This window comes from Onthophagus taurus, chromosome 5 (genome assembly GCF_036711975.1).
Source record: "Onthophagus taurus isolate NC chromosome 5, IU_Otau_3.0, whole genome shotgun sequence".
NCBI classification, from domain to species: domain Eukaryota; kingdom Metazoa; phylum Arthropoda; class Insecta; order Coleoptera; family Scarabaeidae; genus Onthophagus; species Onthophagus taurus.
Genome location: NC_091970.1, coordinates 3,016,691 through 3,034,985, shown reverse-complemented (window position 1 = coordinate 3,034,985; position 18,295 = coordinate 3,016,691). Strand labels below are relative to the sequence as shown.

The 18,295-nt window shown below is 29.6% G+C and overlaps 1 protein-coding gene across 3 annotated transcripts in view; it reads right to left on the bottom strand.

The window, feature by feature from the left end:
• LOC111426169 (uncharacterized) overlaps nucleotides 1-18,295 on the bottom strand; it is a 259,435-nt gene that overhangs the window by 86,686 nt on the left and 154,454 nt on the right. The window contains exon 1 of one of the 3 annotated variants that reach the window (XM_023060561.2): nucleotides 11,887-12,137. The exons of the other annotated variants lie outside the window; for them this stretch is intronic. Coding sequence (XP_022916329.1) covers nucleotides 11,887-11,932 — 46 coding nt within the window. The 5' untranslated portion in view covers nucleotides 11,933-12,137. Of the gene's footprint in view, nucleotides 1-11,886; nucleotides 12,138-18,295 lie in introns of those variants that run through there. 3 annotated transcript variants of the gene reach the window in all.

Sequence of the window (18,295 nt, the reverse complement as noted above, 5' to 3'; positions counted from 1 at the left end):
TTAAGATGAAATGTACTAAATTATTATTAAAATAATAATAAGAAAGTTATAGGTGATTAAAGGAAAAATGTCGAAAACTGAACGATTTTGGAGTTGTAAAAACTCATATCTCTTTGCAAAATGGGGTTAGAAGAATAAAATTTCCACAATTTGTTATTAAAATGGTGCTAATTACGATGAAATGCGCAAAATTATTATTAAAACAAAAATGAGAAAGTTGTAGATGATTAAAGTGAAAATGTCGAAAAATGAACGATTTTGGAGTTGTAAAAACTCATATCTCATTGGAAAATCGGTTTGGAACGGTGAAATGTCCCCAATTTGTTACTAAAAGGGTGCTAATTAAGATGAAATGTACTAAATTATTATTAAAATAATAATAAGAAAGTTATAGGTGATTAAAGGAAAAATGTCGAAAACTGAACGATTTTGGAGTTGTAAAAACTCATATCTCTTTGGAAAATGGGGTTGCAAGAATAAAATTTCCACAATTTGTTATTAAAATGGTGCTAATTACGATGAAATGTACTAAATTATTATTAAAACAAAAATGAGAAAGTTGTAGATGATTAAAGTAAAAATATCAAAGAATGAACGATTTTGGAATTGTAAAAATTGATAACTCTTTGGAAAATGGGTTTGGAATGATGAAATTTCCACTATTTGTTATTAAAAGGGTGTTGATTACGATGAAATGTGCTAAATTATTATTAAAATAAAAATAAGAAAGTTGTAGGTGATTAAAGTGAAAATGTCAAAAAATGAACGATTTTGGAATTGTAAAAACTCATCTCATTGGAAAATCGGTTTGGAACGGTGACATGTCCCCAATTTGTTACTAAAAGGGTGCTAATTAAGATGAAATGTACTAAATTATTATTAAAATAATAATAAGAAAGTTATAGGTGATTAAAAGAAAAATGTCGAAAACTGAACGATTTTGGAGTTGTAAAAACTCATATCTCTTTGGAAAATGGGGTTGGAAGAATAAAATTTCCACAATTTGTTATTAAAATGGTGCTAATTACGATCAAATGTGCTAAATTATTATTAAAACAAAAATGAGAAAGTTGTAGATGATTAAAGTAAAAATATCAAAGAATGAACGATTTTGGAATTGTAAAAATTGATAACTCTTTGGAAAATGGGTTTGGAATGATGAAATTTCCACAATTTGTTATTAAAAGGGTGCTAATTACGATGAAATGCGTAAAATTATTATTAAAACAAAAATGAGAAAGTTGTAGATGATTAAAGTGAAAATATCGAAAAATGAACGATTTTGGAGTTGTAAAAATTGATAACTCTTTGGAAAATGGGGTGGAACGGTGACATGTACCGAATTTGTTACTAAAAGGGTGCTAATTAAGATGAATTGTACTAAATTATTATTAAAATAATAATAAGAAAGTTATAGGTGATTAAAGGAAAGATGTCGAAAACTGAACGATTTTGGAGTTGTAAAAACTCATATTTCTTTGGAAAATGGGGTTGGAAGAATAAAATTTCCACAATTTGTTATTAAAATGGTGCTAATTACGATGACATGTGCTAAATTATTATTAAAACAAAAATGAGAAAGTTGTAGATGATTAAAGTAAAAATATCAAAGAATGAACGATTTTGGAATTGTAAAAATTGATAACTCTTTGCAAAATGGGGTGGAACGGTGACATGTCCCGAATTTGTTACTAAAAGGGTGCTAATTAAGATGAAATGTACTAAATTATTATTAAAATAATAATAAGAAAGTTATAGGTGATTAAAGGAAAAATGTCGAAAACTGAACGATTTTGGAGTTGTAAAAACTCATATCTCTTTGCAAAATGGGGTTAGAAGAATAAAATTTCCACAATTTGTTATTAAAATGGTGCTAATTACGATGAAATGCGCAAAATTATTATTAAAACAAAAATGAGAAAGTTGTAGATGATTAAAGTGAAAATGTCGAAAAATGAACGATTTTGGAGTTGTAAAAACTCATATCTCATTGGAAAATCGGTTTGGAACGGTGAAATGTCCCCAATTTGTTACTAAAAGGGTGCTAATTAAGATGAAATGTACTAAATTATTATTAAAATAATAATAAGAAAGTTATAGGTGATTAAAGGAAAAATGTCGAAAACTGAACGATTTTGGAGTTGTAAAAACTCATATCTCTTTGGAAAATGGGGTTGCAAGAATAAAATTTCCACAATTTGTTATTAAAATGGTGCTAATTACGATGAAATGTACTAAATTATTATTAAAACAAAAATGAGAAAGTTGTAGATGATTAAAGTAAAAATATCAAAGAATGAACGATTTTGGAATTGTAAAAATTGATAACTCTTTGGAAAATGGGTTTGGAATGATGAAATTTCCACTATTTGTTATTAAAAGGGTGTTGATTACGATGAAATGTGCTAAATTATTATTAAAATAAAAATAAGAAAGTTGTAGGTGATTAAAGTGAAAATGTCAAAAAATGAACGATTTTGGAATTGTAAAAACTCATCTCATTGGAAAATCGGTTTGGAACGGTGACATGTCCCCAATTTGTTACTAAAAGGGTGCTAATTAAGATGAAATGTACTAAATTATTATTAAAATAATAATAAGAAAGTTATAGGTGATTAAAAGAAAAATGTCGAAAACTGAACGATTTTGGAGTTGTAAAAACTCATATCTCTTTGGAAAATGGGGTTGGAAGAATAAAATTTCCACAATTTGTTATTAAAATGGTGCTAATTACGATCAAATGTGCTAAATTATTATTAAAACAAAAATGAGAAAGTTGTAGATGATTAAAGTAAAAATATCAAAGAATGAACGATTTTGGAATTGTAAAAATTGATAACTCTTTGGAAAATGGGTTTGGAATGATGAAATTTCCACAATTTGTTATTAAAAGGGTGCTAATTACGATGAAATGCGTAAAATTATTATTAAAACAAAAATGAGAAAGTTGTAGATGATTAAAGTGAAAATATCGAAAAATGAACGATTTTGGAGTTGTAAAAATTGATAACTCTTTGGAAAATGGGGTGGAACGGTGACATGTACCGAATTTGTTACTAAAAGGGTGCTAATTAAGATGAATTGTACTAAATTATTATTAAAATAATAATAAGAAAGTTATAGGTGATTAAAGGAAAGATGTCGAAAACTGAACGATTTTGGAGTTGTAAAAACTCATATTTCTTTGGAAAATGGGGTTGGAAGAATAAAATTTCCACAATTTGTTATTAAAATGGTGCTAATTACGATGACATGTGCTAAATTATTATTAAAACAAAAATGAGAAAGTTGTAGATGATTAAAGTAAAAATATCAAAGAATGAACGATTTTGGAATTGTAAAAATTGATAACTCTTTGGATAATGGGTTTGGAATGATGAAATTTCTACTATTTGTTATTAAAAGAGTGCTAATTACGATGAAATGCGCAAAATTATTATTAAAACAAAAATGAGAAAGTGGTAGATGATTAAAGTGAAAATATCGAAAAATGAACGATTTTGGAGTTGTAAAAATTGATAACTCTTTGGAAAATGGGGTGGAACGGTGACATGTCTCGAATTTGTTACTAAAAGGGTGCTAATTAAGATGAATTGTACTAAATTATTATTAAAATAATAATAAGAAAGTTATAGGTGATTAAAGGAAAGATGTCGAAAACTGAACGATTTTGGAGTTGTAAAAACTCATATTTCTTTGGAAAATGGGGTTGGAAGAATAAAATTTCCACAATTTGTTATTAAAATGGTGCTAATTACGATGACATGTGCTAAATTATTATTAAAACAAAAATGAGAAAGTTGTAGATGATTAAAGTAAAAATATCAAAGAATGAACGATTTTGGAATTGTAAAAATTGATAACTCTTTGGAAAATGGGTTTGGAATGATGAAATTTCCACTATTTGTTATTAAAAGGGTGTTGATTACAATGAAATGTGCTAAATTATTATTAAAATAAAAATAAGAAAGTTGTAGGTGATTAAAGTGAAAATGTCGAAAAATGAACGATTTTGGAGTTGTAAAAACTCATATCTCATTAGAAAATCGGTTTGGAACGGTGAAATGTCCCCAATTTGTTACTAAAAGGGTGCTAATTAAGATGAAATGTACTAAATTATTATTAAAATAATAATAAGAAAGTTATAGGTGATTAAAGGAAAAATGTCGAAAACTGAACGATTTTGGAGTTGTAAAAACTCATATCTCTTTGGAAAATGGGGTTGGAAGAATGATGAAATTTACGCAGATTGTTATTAAAATGGTGCTAATTACGATGAAATGTGCTAAATTATTATTAAAACAAAAATGAGAAAGTTGTAGATGATTAAAGTGAAAATATCGAAAAATGAACGATTTTGGAGTTGTAAAAATTGATAACTCTTTGGAAAATGGGTTTGGAATGATGAAATTTCCACTATTTGTTATTAAAAGGGTGTTGATTACGATGAAATGTGCTAAATTATTATTAAAATAAAAATAAGAAAGTTGTAGGTGATTAAAGTGAAAATGTCGAAAAATGAACGATTTTGGAGTTGTAAAAACTCATATCTCATTAGAAAATCGGTTTGGAACGGTGAAATGTCCCCAATTTGTTACTAAAAGGGTGCTAATTAAGATGAAATGTACTAAATTATTATTAAAATAATAATAAGAAAGTTATAGGTGATTAAAGGAAAAATGTCGAAAACTGAACGATTTTGGAGTTGTAAAAACTCATATCTCTTTGGAAAATGGGGTTGGAAGAATGATGAAATTTACGCAGATTGTTATTAAAATGGTGCTAATTACGATGAAATGTGCTAAATTATTATTAAAACAAAAATGAGAAAGTTGTAGATGATTAAAGTGAAAATATCGAAAAATGAACGATTTTGGAGTTGTAAAAATTGATAACTCTTTGGAAAATGGGTTTGGAGTGATGAAATTTTCACAATTTGTTATTAAAAGGGTGCTAATTACGATGAAATGCGTAAAATTATTATTAAAACAAAAATGAGAAAGTTGTAGGTGATTAAACTGAAAATGGCGAAAAATGAACTACTCATCATATCCTAGCGCCTCGCCCATAAGCGACCTCGGCTAAGGTTAAAAGAAAGGTTTTATGACTTCGCCTTATTAATACAGACAGATTATAATTAATGTATCATTGCAATATGGTCAACTCAATATAGCGCCTCAGCCGCAAGCGACCTCGGCTTAATGAGACGATATCATAAAAACTCAGTTCACTTTCGACTGAGATGCTGCAATATCATAACCAATTCTAATTGGATGTGATATTAATCATAATGATATTGACGGATATCCAGGACGATTTGGGCTCCCTTGATATCAAATCATGTATTATGAGGTGTTCAGAACAGTATTAAAAACTGTCATAGATAATCATTAGATGCATCAGGCACTACATCAAGGGATGTTAGCATTTGATGATTTGAACGGGTGGCAGGAATGATTTTGATCGAACTCGACGGGCTATTTTGACATACAGGTCAAAATCAGATATTATTATTGATTTTGTAGTAGGTATAACGGCGACAAATCAGATATTGTGGACGCTATTGTTAGATATTAAATTTGTCTGGTACAAATTGATTTAAAAACAGATGGGGGAAAATTCAAGATTGATCGAATAGTTATACAATAACGCAATTAGGAATCACCGAACCTTTAATGAACACGATTTCGACGGGATCAATGACACAAAGCGCACTTAGTATAATCACACGCATTATACAAGAGGCGATTTCAAAACCCGTATCGATCTCGTCTTGTTGGGTATCAGCAACAAGTTGTTACGATTGACGTGCTGAAAATGAGCTTCGACGAGAATAAAAGAAAAAAAAAACATTTTTGACCACTAAAGACGGAGAGCACAATGACGTTTAATTAAAATAACGTCTATTTAGTAAGTATGAAACGCGATAAATAAATAAAATTAGATTTTGTGGTTTTAATGGGGAAAGGTTTCTGATGGTTCCTAATATTCGAAACATTTCGAGTAAGGGTTTTAATAGTTGTACGCGAATAGAATATGCAAATAAGCGATCTTTGTTTCCTGTTAATTCCTGTACGTTTAACTAACCGTTTAATGGCGCATCCGTAGACGCGCGGTGCGTATTAACGCAAACAAAGGGCTTGACTTCCGGTTTTAACGTTACGTCATTGTTCGCCTCTGAACGTTTGACGTTCCCGGGGAACGTGAATATCGAATTTCCCGCTTTCCAAAACTGAAACATAATCGGAAATTGAAATGTATGTATATGGGAAATTGAAAAGAATAATTTGTGATTCTTAGAATTTTTTATTTTAATTGGAGAGTTTCTGCGAAATGAAATCGAGATATTTGTCTCATCTTTAAGGAAGAAAAGAGTCAAGCGATTATTTTTTTTTCATCACGTTACCACCAACCAGCATCCGGATGACGAAGCGATTCTAATCTCTTTAATCATCGTTCTCGTTAGGCGATATTCCTCTTCAAGAAGAGGAGATGTCGCTGAATATTTATAACGCTACGGGGGTGTCATTCTCCTTTTATTTGAAATAACCCGAGGGTGTTAAACTTTTTTTTTGTACTCGTTAAAATGAGTTTAAAAAAGTTTCATATAAAATATGGTATCCAAATATGCTCATAGTGGCTAGTCCATTATTGTTGTGTTATTTCGAAAACGAATAACTAAAGTAAAAGGGAAAAAAATTGAAAAAGTCGGGTAGATAATTTATCATAAAGAAAGCTACTTTGGCCTGAAAGGCTGTTTATTGTCTCCCATTTAGGGCCATTTGAGGGGTTGAAAGAAAAATGAAACAGAACCTTATGCAGGACGATACAACAATAAGCCACTCCGCCAAGACGTCGAAAGATCACGAGATGTATTCATTCCCTAACTATTGTATAGGTTTTATTTTTTGTTGTTGTTGATTTATTCGGGTTGTATTGATGCAGGATGAACATTTTATGTAAATTAATATTTCAGGAGGTTAATAACATTGATGGGAGTAATAATTAATTTGTCTTGCCAAGCCGAGTTTTTTGCAATCACTAAATTGAGGTATTAAAATTAAAACCCTTTTATGATTACTAATTGAAAATCTCTGTGTGGCAAATTACTACATAACCGGGATAATTGATTGTAGGAAACCGCAAAATTTCCACTATTTGTTATTAAAAGGGCGCCCATTACAAAAGGATAAAAAAATTGTTATTAAAGTAAAAATAAAAAAGTTTTTGGTTAAAGTGAGAATGTGAAATGAACGATTTTGAGGTTGGGGAAATGTATATCTCGTGGGAAAATCGGTTTGGAATGACGAAATTTCCACAATTTGTTATTAAAAGGGTGCTAATTACGATGAAATGTGCTAAATTATTATTAAAATAAAAATGAGAAAGTTGTAAGTGATTAAAGTGAAAATGTCAAATAATGAACAATTTTGGAGTTGTAAAAATTGATAACTCTTTGAAAAATGGGTTTGGAATGATGAAATTTTCACTATTTGTTACTAAAAGGGTGCTAATTACGATGAAATGTGCTAAATTATTATTAAAATAAAAATAAGAAAGTTGTAGGTGATTAAAGTGAAAATGTCGAAAAATGAACGATTTTGTAGTTGTAAAAATTCATATCTCTTGGGAAAATGGGTTTGGAATGATGAAATTTTCACTATTTGTTAGTAAAAGAGTGCTAATTACGATGAAATGTGCTAAATTATTATTAAAATAAAAATAAGAAAGTTGTAGGTGATTAATGTGAAAATGTCAAAAAATGAACGATTTGGGAGTTGTAAAAACTAATATCTCTATGGAAAATGGGGTTGGAAGAATAAAATTTCCACAATTTGTTATTAAAAGGGTGCTAATTACGATGAAATGTGCTAAATTATTATTAAAATAAAAATAAGAAAGTTGTAGGTGATTAAAGTGGAAATGTCGAAAAATGAACGATTTTGGAGTTGTAAAAACTCATATCTCTTTGGAAAATAGGGTTCGAGGGATGAAATTTCCACAATTTGTTATTAAAAGGGTGCTAATTACGATGAAATGTCCTAAATTATTATTAAAATAAAAATGACAAAATTGTAGGTGATTGAAATGAAAATGTCGAAAAATGAACGATTTTGTAGTTGTAAAAATTCATATCTCTTGGGAAAATGGGGTTGGAATGATGAAATTTACGCAGATTGTTATTAAAAGGATGCTAATTCCGATGAAATGTGCTAAATTATTATTAAAATAAAAATGAGAAAGTTGTAGGTGATTAAAGTGAAAATGTCAAAAAGTGAACGATTTGGGAGTTGTAAAAACTAATATCTCTATGGAAAATGGGGTTGGAAGAATAAAATTTCCACAATTTGTTATTAAAAGGGTGCTAATTACGATGAAATGTGCTAAATTATTATTAAAATAAAAATGAGAAAGTTGTAGGTGATTAAAGTGGAAATGTCGAAAAATGAACGATTTTGGAGTTGTAAAAACTCATATCTCTTTGGAAAATAGGGTTCGAGGGATGAAATTTCCACAATTTGTTATTAAAAGGGTGCTAATTACGATGAAATGTCCTAAATTATTATTAAAATAAAAATGAGAAAGTTGTAGGTGATTAAAGTGGAAATGTCGAAAAATGAACGATTTGCGAGTTGTAAAAACTAATATCACTATGGAAAATGGGGTTGGAAGAATAAAATTTCCACAATTTGTTATTAAAAGGGTGCTAATTACGATGAAATGTCCTAAATTATTATTAAAATAAAAATGACAAAATTGTAGGTGATTGAAATGAAAATGTCGAAAAACGAACGATTTTGTAGTTGTAAAAATTCATTTCTCTTGGGAAAATGGGGTTGGAATGATGAAATTTACGCAGATTGTTATTAAAAGGGTGCTAATTCCGATAAAAAATGCTAAATTATTATTAAAATAAAAATTAGAAAGTTGTAGGTGATTAAAGTGAAAATGTCGAAAAATGAACGATTTTGTAGTTGTAAAAATTCATATCTCTTGGGAAAATGGGTTTGGAATGATGAAATTTTCACTATTTGTTAGTAAAAGGGTGCTAATTACGATGAAATGTGCTAAATTATTATTAAAATAAAAATGAGAAAGTTGTAGGTGATTAAAGTGGAAATGTCGAAAAATGAACGATTTTGGAGTTGTAAAAACTCATATCTCTTTGGAAAATAGGGTTCGAGGGATGAAATTTCCACAATTTGTTATTAAAAGGGTGCTAATTACGATGAAATGTCCTAAATTATTATTAAAATAAAAATGAGAAAGTTGTAGGTGATTAAAGTGGAAATGTCGAAAAATGAACGATTTGCGAGTTGTAAAAACTAATATCACTATGGAAAATGGGGTTGGAAGAATAAAATTTCCACAATTTGTTATTAAAAGGGTGCTAATTACGATGAAATGTCCTAAATTATTATTAAAACAAAAATGACAAAATTGTAGGTGATTGAAATGAAAATGTCGGAAAATGAACTATTTTGTAGTTGTAAAAATTCATATCTCTTGGGAAAATGGGGTTGGAATGATGAAATTTACGCAGATTGTTATTAAAAGGGTGCTAATTCCGATAAAAAATGCTAAATTATTATTAAAATAAAAATTAGAAAGTTGTAGGTGATTAAAGTGAAAATGTCGAAAAATGAACGATTTTCTAGTTGTAAAAATTCATATCTCTTGGGAAAATGGGTTTGGAATGATGAAATTTTCACTATTTGTTAGTAAAAGGGTGCTAATTACGATGAAATGTGCTAAATTATTATTAAAATAAAAATGAGAAAGTTGTAGGTGATTAAAGTGGAAATGTCGAAAAATGAACGATTTTGGAGTTGTAAAAACTCATATCTCTTTGGAAAATAGGGTTCGAGGGATGAAATTTCCACAATTTGTTATTAAAAGGGTGCTAATTACGATTAAATGTCCTAAATTATTATTAAAACAAAAATGACAAAATTGTAGGTGATTGAAATGAAAATGTCGGAAAATTAACTATTTTGAAGTTGTAAAAATTCATATCTCTTGGAAAAATGGGGTTGGAATGATGAAATTTACGCAGATTGTTATTAAAAGGGTGCTAATTTCGATAAAAAATGCTAAATTATTATTAAAATAAAAATTAGAAAGTTGTAGGTGATTAAAGTGAAAATGTCGAAAAATGAACGATTTTGGAGTTGTAAAAACTCATATCTCTTTGGAAAATAGGGTTCGAGAGATGAAATTTCCACAATTTGTTATTAAAAGGGTGCTAATTACGATTAAATGTCCTAAATTATTATTAAAACAAAAATGACAAAATTGTAGGTGATTGAAATGAAAATGTCGAAAAATGAACGATTTTGTAGTTGTAAAAATTCATATCTCTTGGGAAAATGGGTTTGGAATGACAAAATTTCCAAAATTTGGTATTAAAATGGTGCTAATTACGATGAAATGTGCTAAATTATTATTAAAATAAAAATGAGAAAGTTGTAGGTGATTGAAGTAAAAATGTCGAAAAATGAAGGATTTTGGAGTTGTAAAAACTCTTATCTCTTTGGAAAATGGGGTTGGAAGGATGAAATTTACACAATTGGTTACTAGAAGGGTGCTAATTATGGTGAAATGTGCTAAATTATTATTAAAATAAAAATGCTAAAAATTGGACGATTTTTGAGTTGAAATTTTGCGATAAATTTTGATTTGTCCAACTTATTAAAAAATTAATAAACAAAAAAATAAACAAACGATCAATCTTTCTATTTAAAATTAAAAACGCTTTTCCATCCAAAAACAATCTTGCAGTGAAAAGTCAAGAAAACACGTTCCGTTCGTTTTGAGCTGTTCGCGCTGCAATTTTTAATAAACCGACCCTTAGCCTGCTCGCGATAAAAATATTAAAACGCACCACCTTAAATTTGACGGAAAAATCGATGTAGGCGCCCACCGCCCCCTTTAGCCACCCCCAACCCCTTCAGGTTCTCTGTTTTGTTGTGCATATTACCGGGAACAAAGGTGTCAACTGCGTGATGTATTAGGTTTGAGCTTAGAGAACGTCCTGCGAAGTTCGCTTACAAAACGAACGCCTTTATTAGCCGCATCGATCTCGTTTAATACTCCGTGTGTAATACTGTATGTGTTAACTTCATTAACAAAGAAGAAAATCGATAAAAAAAAATTTATTTTCGTTAGTTGTTAAAGAGATAAATGGAGGAAAAACATTGTCCTCATAAATTTTTCATCCAACAACGTTACCGTCTTCCTTACAAAATGAGCTAAAATAGAAAAAGGGTACCGGAAAGAGAAGGACTCAAAGGGCAATTGTCCTCAGATTGTGTACGTGTGACTCCCGAGTTCTTCTTCGTCTTATCCAACGACCGACGTCTCTCCTGGTTTCTTTTGTTTCGGAACATAAATACGTTAGAAGGGTACAAAGGACTCTGGGTGTAAATAAGGGCCTTGATTCCGTTACCGTCCGACGGATACAAAAGAGGACTGCTTCAGTATTTATGGAATATTACATCGGGATATTTTTCAGGAGAAATATCAACATCGAAAATAGATTTTTGTTGTTAATTTTTGGTTGTGTTGAATTATTGGCGAGACAAAATTGGTAATACAAAGTGGGGTTGTTTTAGTTTTATAACGAGACTTCACACAACCGGCCGATCCATCATGCCTAGATTAAATCTTTGCTCATACAAAAATAAGGTCCGTTCTTTCACGCGTTCGTCGTTTCACATTACTTTAATCGAATAATAACCCTAATAGAGTACGTTGATTCTATTGTACGCTAATGTTTGTACTTGGACTACTTGCTGTTATTCATTATTTAAATTATTTAACGTCAACTCCAAAGATAAATTCTTATCAAATTTAAATTAGCAATCATTTTATTAAGATACTTACCAGAAAACAAAATCATCAATTTAATCACGTACAAAGTACAACGCATTTTTTTCTAATTCTTTAAAACGACTAAATCAGTCACTTTTACACTTCCAAAAACATTATTATTAATTTAATTTGCAATAAGGGAACCGCGAATTTTCATTTACCCCTTCAAAAATGTTTACATTCCGCGACTATTTGATTTTCGCGTATCAACCACGTGTCGAGGGCGCACTTTTCAGCAAGGACTACCGCGTTGAACCTGAAACGGGCGACTGAAACCGTGTTACTCGTGTCCACGCTGAAGTTTCAGCGCGATTTCGGCGGTCATGCGCCGTTTAAGTCCAAAATCTCTTCCGTCACTCGAAACAAATCCGATTTTAATTCTAATTAGCCTGATAAATGCTTTTTGAAACACACGGTCTTAAAAAAATTTTTTAGATATTTCAAATCTTAATTAAAATTATCGTATCTCAAGAAGTAATTGAGATAACATTATGAAATGAGAAGGGTTTAAAAGCAAATTTAATCTAGTTTTAATGTGGGAAAGCTCAATTTTTAATTTCGATTAATTCGGTTGTTATGATTTTTTTAATTACACCCTGTCTATTAATAGTTTAAAAATTGAGTAAAAGCTCAAAATTAAAAGGGTCGTATCTCAAGAACTAAGTGAGATATCTTAATGAGATAAAAAGCATTTTAAAGCAAATTTAATCAAAATTCATCACTCAAAAAATAATTTCTTATTTTCTATAACTCAGGTTGTTGTGATTTTTTTAATCCAACCCTGCTTTTTTTCTTGTTGCGGATGGTTTATAAAAATTGAAATTAATATATCTTAAGAACTAAATGAGATATCGTGATGAAACTAAAAGAGTTTAAAAGCAAATTTAATCTAGTTTTAACGCGAGAAAGCTTAATTTTTAATTTCGATTAATTCGGTTGTTATGATTTTTTTAATTATACTCTGTTTATTAATAGTTAAAAAAATTGAGAAAAAGCTCAAAATTAAAAGGGTCGTATCTCAAGAACTAAGTGAGATATCTTAATGAGATAAATAGCATGTTAAGGCAAATTTAATCAAGATTCATCACTCAAAAAATAATTTCTTATTTTCTATAACTCAGGTTATTGTGATTTTTTTAATCCAACCCTGCTTTTTTTCTTGTTGCGGATGGTTTATAAAAATTGAAATTAATATATCTTAAGAACCAATTGAGATATCGTGATGAAACTAAAAGAGTTTAAAAGCAAATTTAATCTAGTTTCATTGTGAGAAAGCTCAATTTTTAATTTTGATTAATTCGGTTGTTATGATTTTTTTAGTTACACCCTGTTTATTAATAGTTAAAAAGATTGAGTAAAAGCTCAAAATTAAAAGGATCGTATCTCAAGAATTAAGTGAGATATCTTAATGAGATAAAAAACATTTGAAAGCAAATTTAATCAAGATTCATCACTCAAAAAATAATTTCTTATTTTCTATAACTCAGGTTGTTGTGATTTTTTTAATCCAACCCTGCTTTTTTTCTTGTTGCGGATGGTTTATAAAAATTGAAATTAATGTATTTTAAGAACTAATTGAGATATCGTGATGAAACTAAAAGAGTTTAAAAGCAAATTTAATCTAGTTTTAATGTGAGAAAGCTTAATTTTTAATTTCGATTAATTCGGTTGTTATGATTTTTTTAATTACACCCTGTTTATTAATAGTTAAAAAATTGACTAAAAGCTCAAAATTAAAAGGGTCGTATCTCAAGAACTAAGTGAGATATCTTAATGAAATAAAAAACATTTTAAGGCAAATTTAATCAAGATTCATCACTCAAAAAATAATTTCTTATTTTCTATAACTCGGGTTGTTGTGATTTTTTTAATCCAACCCTGCATTTTTTCTTGTTGGGGATGATTTATAAAAATTGAAATTAATGTATCTTAAGAACTAATTGAGATGTCGTGATGAAACTAAAAGAGTTTAAAAGCAAATTTAATCTGGTTTTACTGTGATTTTTTCACCCTATATTAATAGTTGAAAATTAAAAGGAGCGTATCTCAAAAAATAAGTGAGACATTTCCATGAGATAAAAAGCATTTTAAAGCAAATTTAATCAAGATTCATCAGTCATAAAATTATTTCTTAATTTTTAAAACTCGGGATGTTATGATCTTTTTACGTCCACTCCGCATTTTTGGTTTAAGTGAAATACAAACGTTTGATAAGATAACTTTTAAAAAATAAACTATTGTAAAGTTATGGAATGAAACGTTAAGTTTCAACACAATATCGCATGTCGTATTACAGACACGTCCCCCAATAATGGTGGAATTTGATATCGTTTTCAGTGTGGATGTTTAAATTGCGTTCATTCGATAAAAGCGTTTGCCATTGTATTATATTTCACATCATACCGTTCGAAATATATAGTAACTACTTTCGTCTGCAATCGAAAAGCATCAAGTGCAGCCAACTACTCGGCCAATTTATCGTTTTTAACGTTCATACCTTGACCTATCGGAGAATTAACACAGTGTCATCGATCGAATATTAAACGGGGTTAGAGGATTATCCGAAATTCCCGACCAGGGGTAATTTAGCCATTCTCAGACATCGGGTCGAGAGTAAGGGAATTAGGCTATAACGTTCAATGCCAGCTAAGCAGTTTGTGTTAGTTCATGATTAAATCCCCAACTTATTGACAACAGGGAGAGGGTCGGTCGGTATTAACTATTATTACACGGGATGGCTTTGCTTTAGTTAACCACCCTCGGTGGTAAGTAATTCGGGGAAACGGAAATTCATAAATATAATATCCCTACAAAATCATTTTAAAATGGCTCCCATTTATTTATAAATTACTAACTCGCTGTACGTTGAATTATTTACCAAAACGAGACGAGATAGCATTCTCTGATCCACATATTCGTGGAAAATCGGGCGGTTCTGCAAATTCGACAAACTAACTAGGGAATTCAACAGATATTCAAAATTAAACGTGTGTTCCGATCCTATTTGTCGAACGGGTAGAAATTATTTTGTATTCGCGAAAATGCAGCTATGGCAAAGCGAACCAAACAGATTGATAAAAGAGAGATTGTTGCCATCAATATCGTTCAATTTCATTTTGTTTATTTTTTGGGCACGCAAGGGAAATACAAAATTTAGGGCATTATTTTTGTTGCCGTGCCGTCAAGAAAAAATGGAGATATCAAGTTCTGGAATTATTACAAATTAGAGTATTGCATGAGCCGAGTCGGCCTCAATGGCTTAATTGCGGGGTAAACTTCACACGTGACACTTTTCCACAAAGTGAGAACCCACCCTCACGACTTGAAAAAGACGTTGAAAGTAGTAAAAATCGTTTCTTTTTGTATGATCAAATGTGGCGAATATTTGAATAGCAAAAATGTAACGTAAAATTCCCTTGCATAGCAAAAGCTCGGTTTGTAGAAATAATGCGTCCGCGTAGAACTTTTTTAATAACCCCAATTCGAAATTGTGATCGAAGTTAGCAAAAGCCTTGGGGCGTAATTCAACCCGATTCCGTGGTAGAAAATTCTGCTGCCAAGCGCACACACGTACATACGACTCGGTCGCTTTTTTATTATCGTGGCCCCCTTTTTAATTCCGCAGGAAAGAACACGGTTATATCAAGTTAAAAGCCGCGGCTCCCCTGGGGATCCCCGGAGAGATTAAATTGCGGGCCAAATCGGGCGGGACCGCGGTTTTCGGGAACCTGGCTTTCGCCTGGAAAATACGCTTAATATAATGCAGATGCAAATTAGTGGACCATAAATTCAGTTAAACGTGTTAACAGGGCCCGGGGTGGCCTCCACGTGGCGTGCAACGTTATATTCACCATTAGTTAGTACCACATGGTCTCATTATAAAATCATTATGTTTTACATCAGGTGTGTTTGTTCTAAGTATTACAATTATACAATTTGATCAATAAAATAAAATCTCAACTTTTAAAACATTTAGATTGTTATGTACCGTTATAAAGAGCACAATATAATAAGAATTATGAGTGTATCATCAAAACTAAACCTTACAGAGTTGGATTAAAAAAATCACAACAACCTAAGTTATTAAAAATAAGAAATTATCTTTGGGGTGATGAATCTTGATTAAATTTGCTTCAAAATGTTTGTTAATTCATTAAGATATCTCACTTAGTTCTTGAGATACCACCCTTTTAATTTTAAGCTTTAAATCATCTTTTTTAACTATTAGTAAACAAGGTGTAATTAAAAAAATTATAACAACCGAATTAATCGAAATTAAAAATTGAGCTTTTTCACATTAAAACTAGATTAAATTTGCTTTTAAACCCTCTTCGTTTCAAAGTGATATCTCAATTAGTTCTTGAGATACATTAATTTCAATTTTTATGGATTATACGTAACAAGAAAAATGCAGGGTTGGATTAAAAAAGTCACAACGACCCGAGTTATAGAAATAAGAAATTATTTTTTGGGTGATGAATCTTGATTAAATTTGCTTTAAAATGTTTGTTATTTCATTAAGATATCTCACTTAGTTCTTGAGATACCACCCTTTTAATTTTGTGCTTTTACTCAATTTTTTTAACTATTAATAAACAGGGTGTAATTAAAAAAATCATAACAACCGAATTAATCGAAATTAAAAATTGAGCTTTTTCACATTAAAACTAGATTAAATTTGCTTTTAAACCCTCTTCGTTTCAAAGTGATATCTCAATTAGTTCTTGAGATACATTAATTTCAATTTTTATGGATTATACGTAACAAGAAAAATGCAGGGTTGGATTAAAAAAGTCACAACGACCCGAGTTATAGGAAATAAGAAATTATTTTTTGGATGATGAATCTTGATTAAATTTGCTTTAAAATGGTTTTTATCTCATTAAGATATCTCACTTAGTTCTTGAGATACGACCCTTTTAATTTTGAGCTTTTACTCAATTTTTTTAACTATTAATAAACAGGGTGTAATTAAAAAAATCATAACAACCGAATTAATCGAAATTAAAAATTGAGCTTTTTCATATTAAAACTAGATTAAATTTGCTTTTGAACCCTCTTCGTTTCAAAGTGATATCTCAATTAGTTCTTGAGATACATTAATTTCAATTTTTATGGATTATACGTAACAAGAAAAATGCAGGGTTGGATTAAAAAAGTCACAACGACCCGAGTTATAGGAAATAAGAAATTATTTTTTGGGTGATGAATCTTGATTAAATTTGCTTTAAAATGTTTGTTATTTCATTAAGATATCTCACTTAGTTCTTGAGATACCACCCTTTTAATTTTGAGCTTTTACTCAATTTTTTTAACTATTAATAAACAGGGTGTAATTAAAAAAATTATAACAACCGAATTAATCGAAATTAAAAATTGAGCTTTTTCACATTAAAACTAGATTAAATTTGCTTTTAAACCCTCTTCGTTTCAAAGTGATATCTTAATTAGTTCTTGAGATACATTAATTTCAATTTTTATGGATTATACGTAACAAGAAAAATGCAGGGTTGGATTAAAAAAGTCACAACGACCCGAGTTATAGGAAATAAGAAATTATTTTTTGGGTGATGAATCTTGATTAAATTTGCTTTAAAATGTTTGTTATTTCATTAAGATATCTCACTTAGTTCTTGAGATACCACCCTTTTAATTTTGAGCTTTTACTCAATTTTTTTAACTATTAATAAACAGGGTGTAATTAAAAAAATTATAACAACCGAATTAATCGAAATTAAAAATTGAGCTTTCTCACATTAAAACTAAATTAAATTTGCTTTTAAACCCTCTTCGTTTCAAAGTGATATCTCAATTAGTTCTTGAGATACATTAATTTCAATTTTTATGGATTATACGTAACAAGAAAAATGCAGGGTTGGATTAAAAAAGTCACAACGACCCGAGTTATAGGAAATAAGAAATTATTTTTTGGGTGATGAATCTTGATTAAATTTGCTTTAAAATGGTTTTTATCTCATTAAGATATCTCACTTAGTTCTTGAGATACGACCCTTTTAATTTTGAGCTTTTACTCAATTTTTTTAACTATTAATAAACAGGGTGTAATTAAAAAAATCATAACAACCGAATTAATCGAAATTAAAAATTGAGCTTTTTCATATTAAAACTAGATTAAATTTGCTTTTGAACCCTCTTCGTTTCAAAGTGATATCTCAATTAGTTCTTGAGATACATTAATTTCAATTTTTATGGATTATACGTAACAAGAAAAATGCAGGGTTGGATTAAAAAAGTCACAACGACCCGAGTTATAGGAAATAAGAAATTATTTTTTGGGTGATGAATCTTGATTAAATTTGCTTTAAAATATTTTTTATCTCATTAAGATATCTCACTTAGTTCTTGAGATACGACCTTTTTAATTTTGAGCTTTTACTCAATTTTTTTTAACTGTTAATAA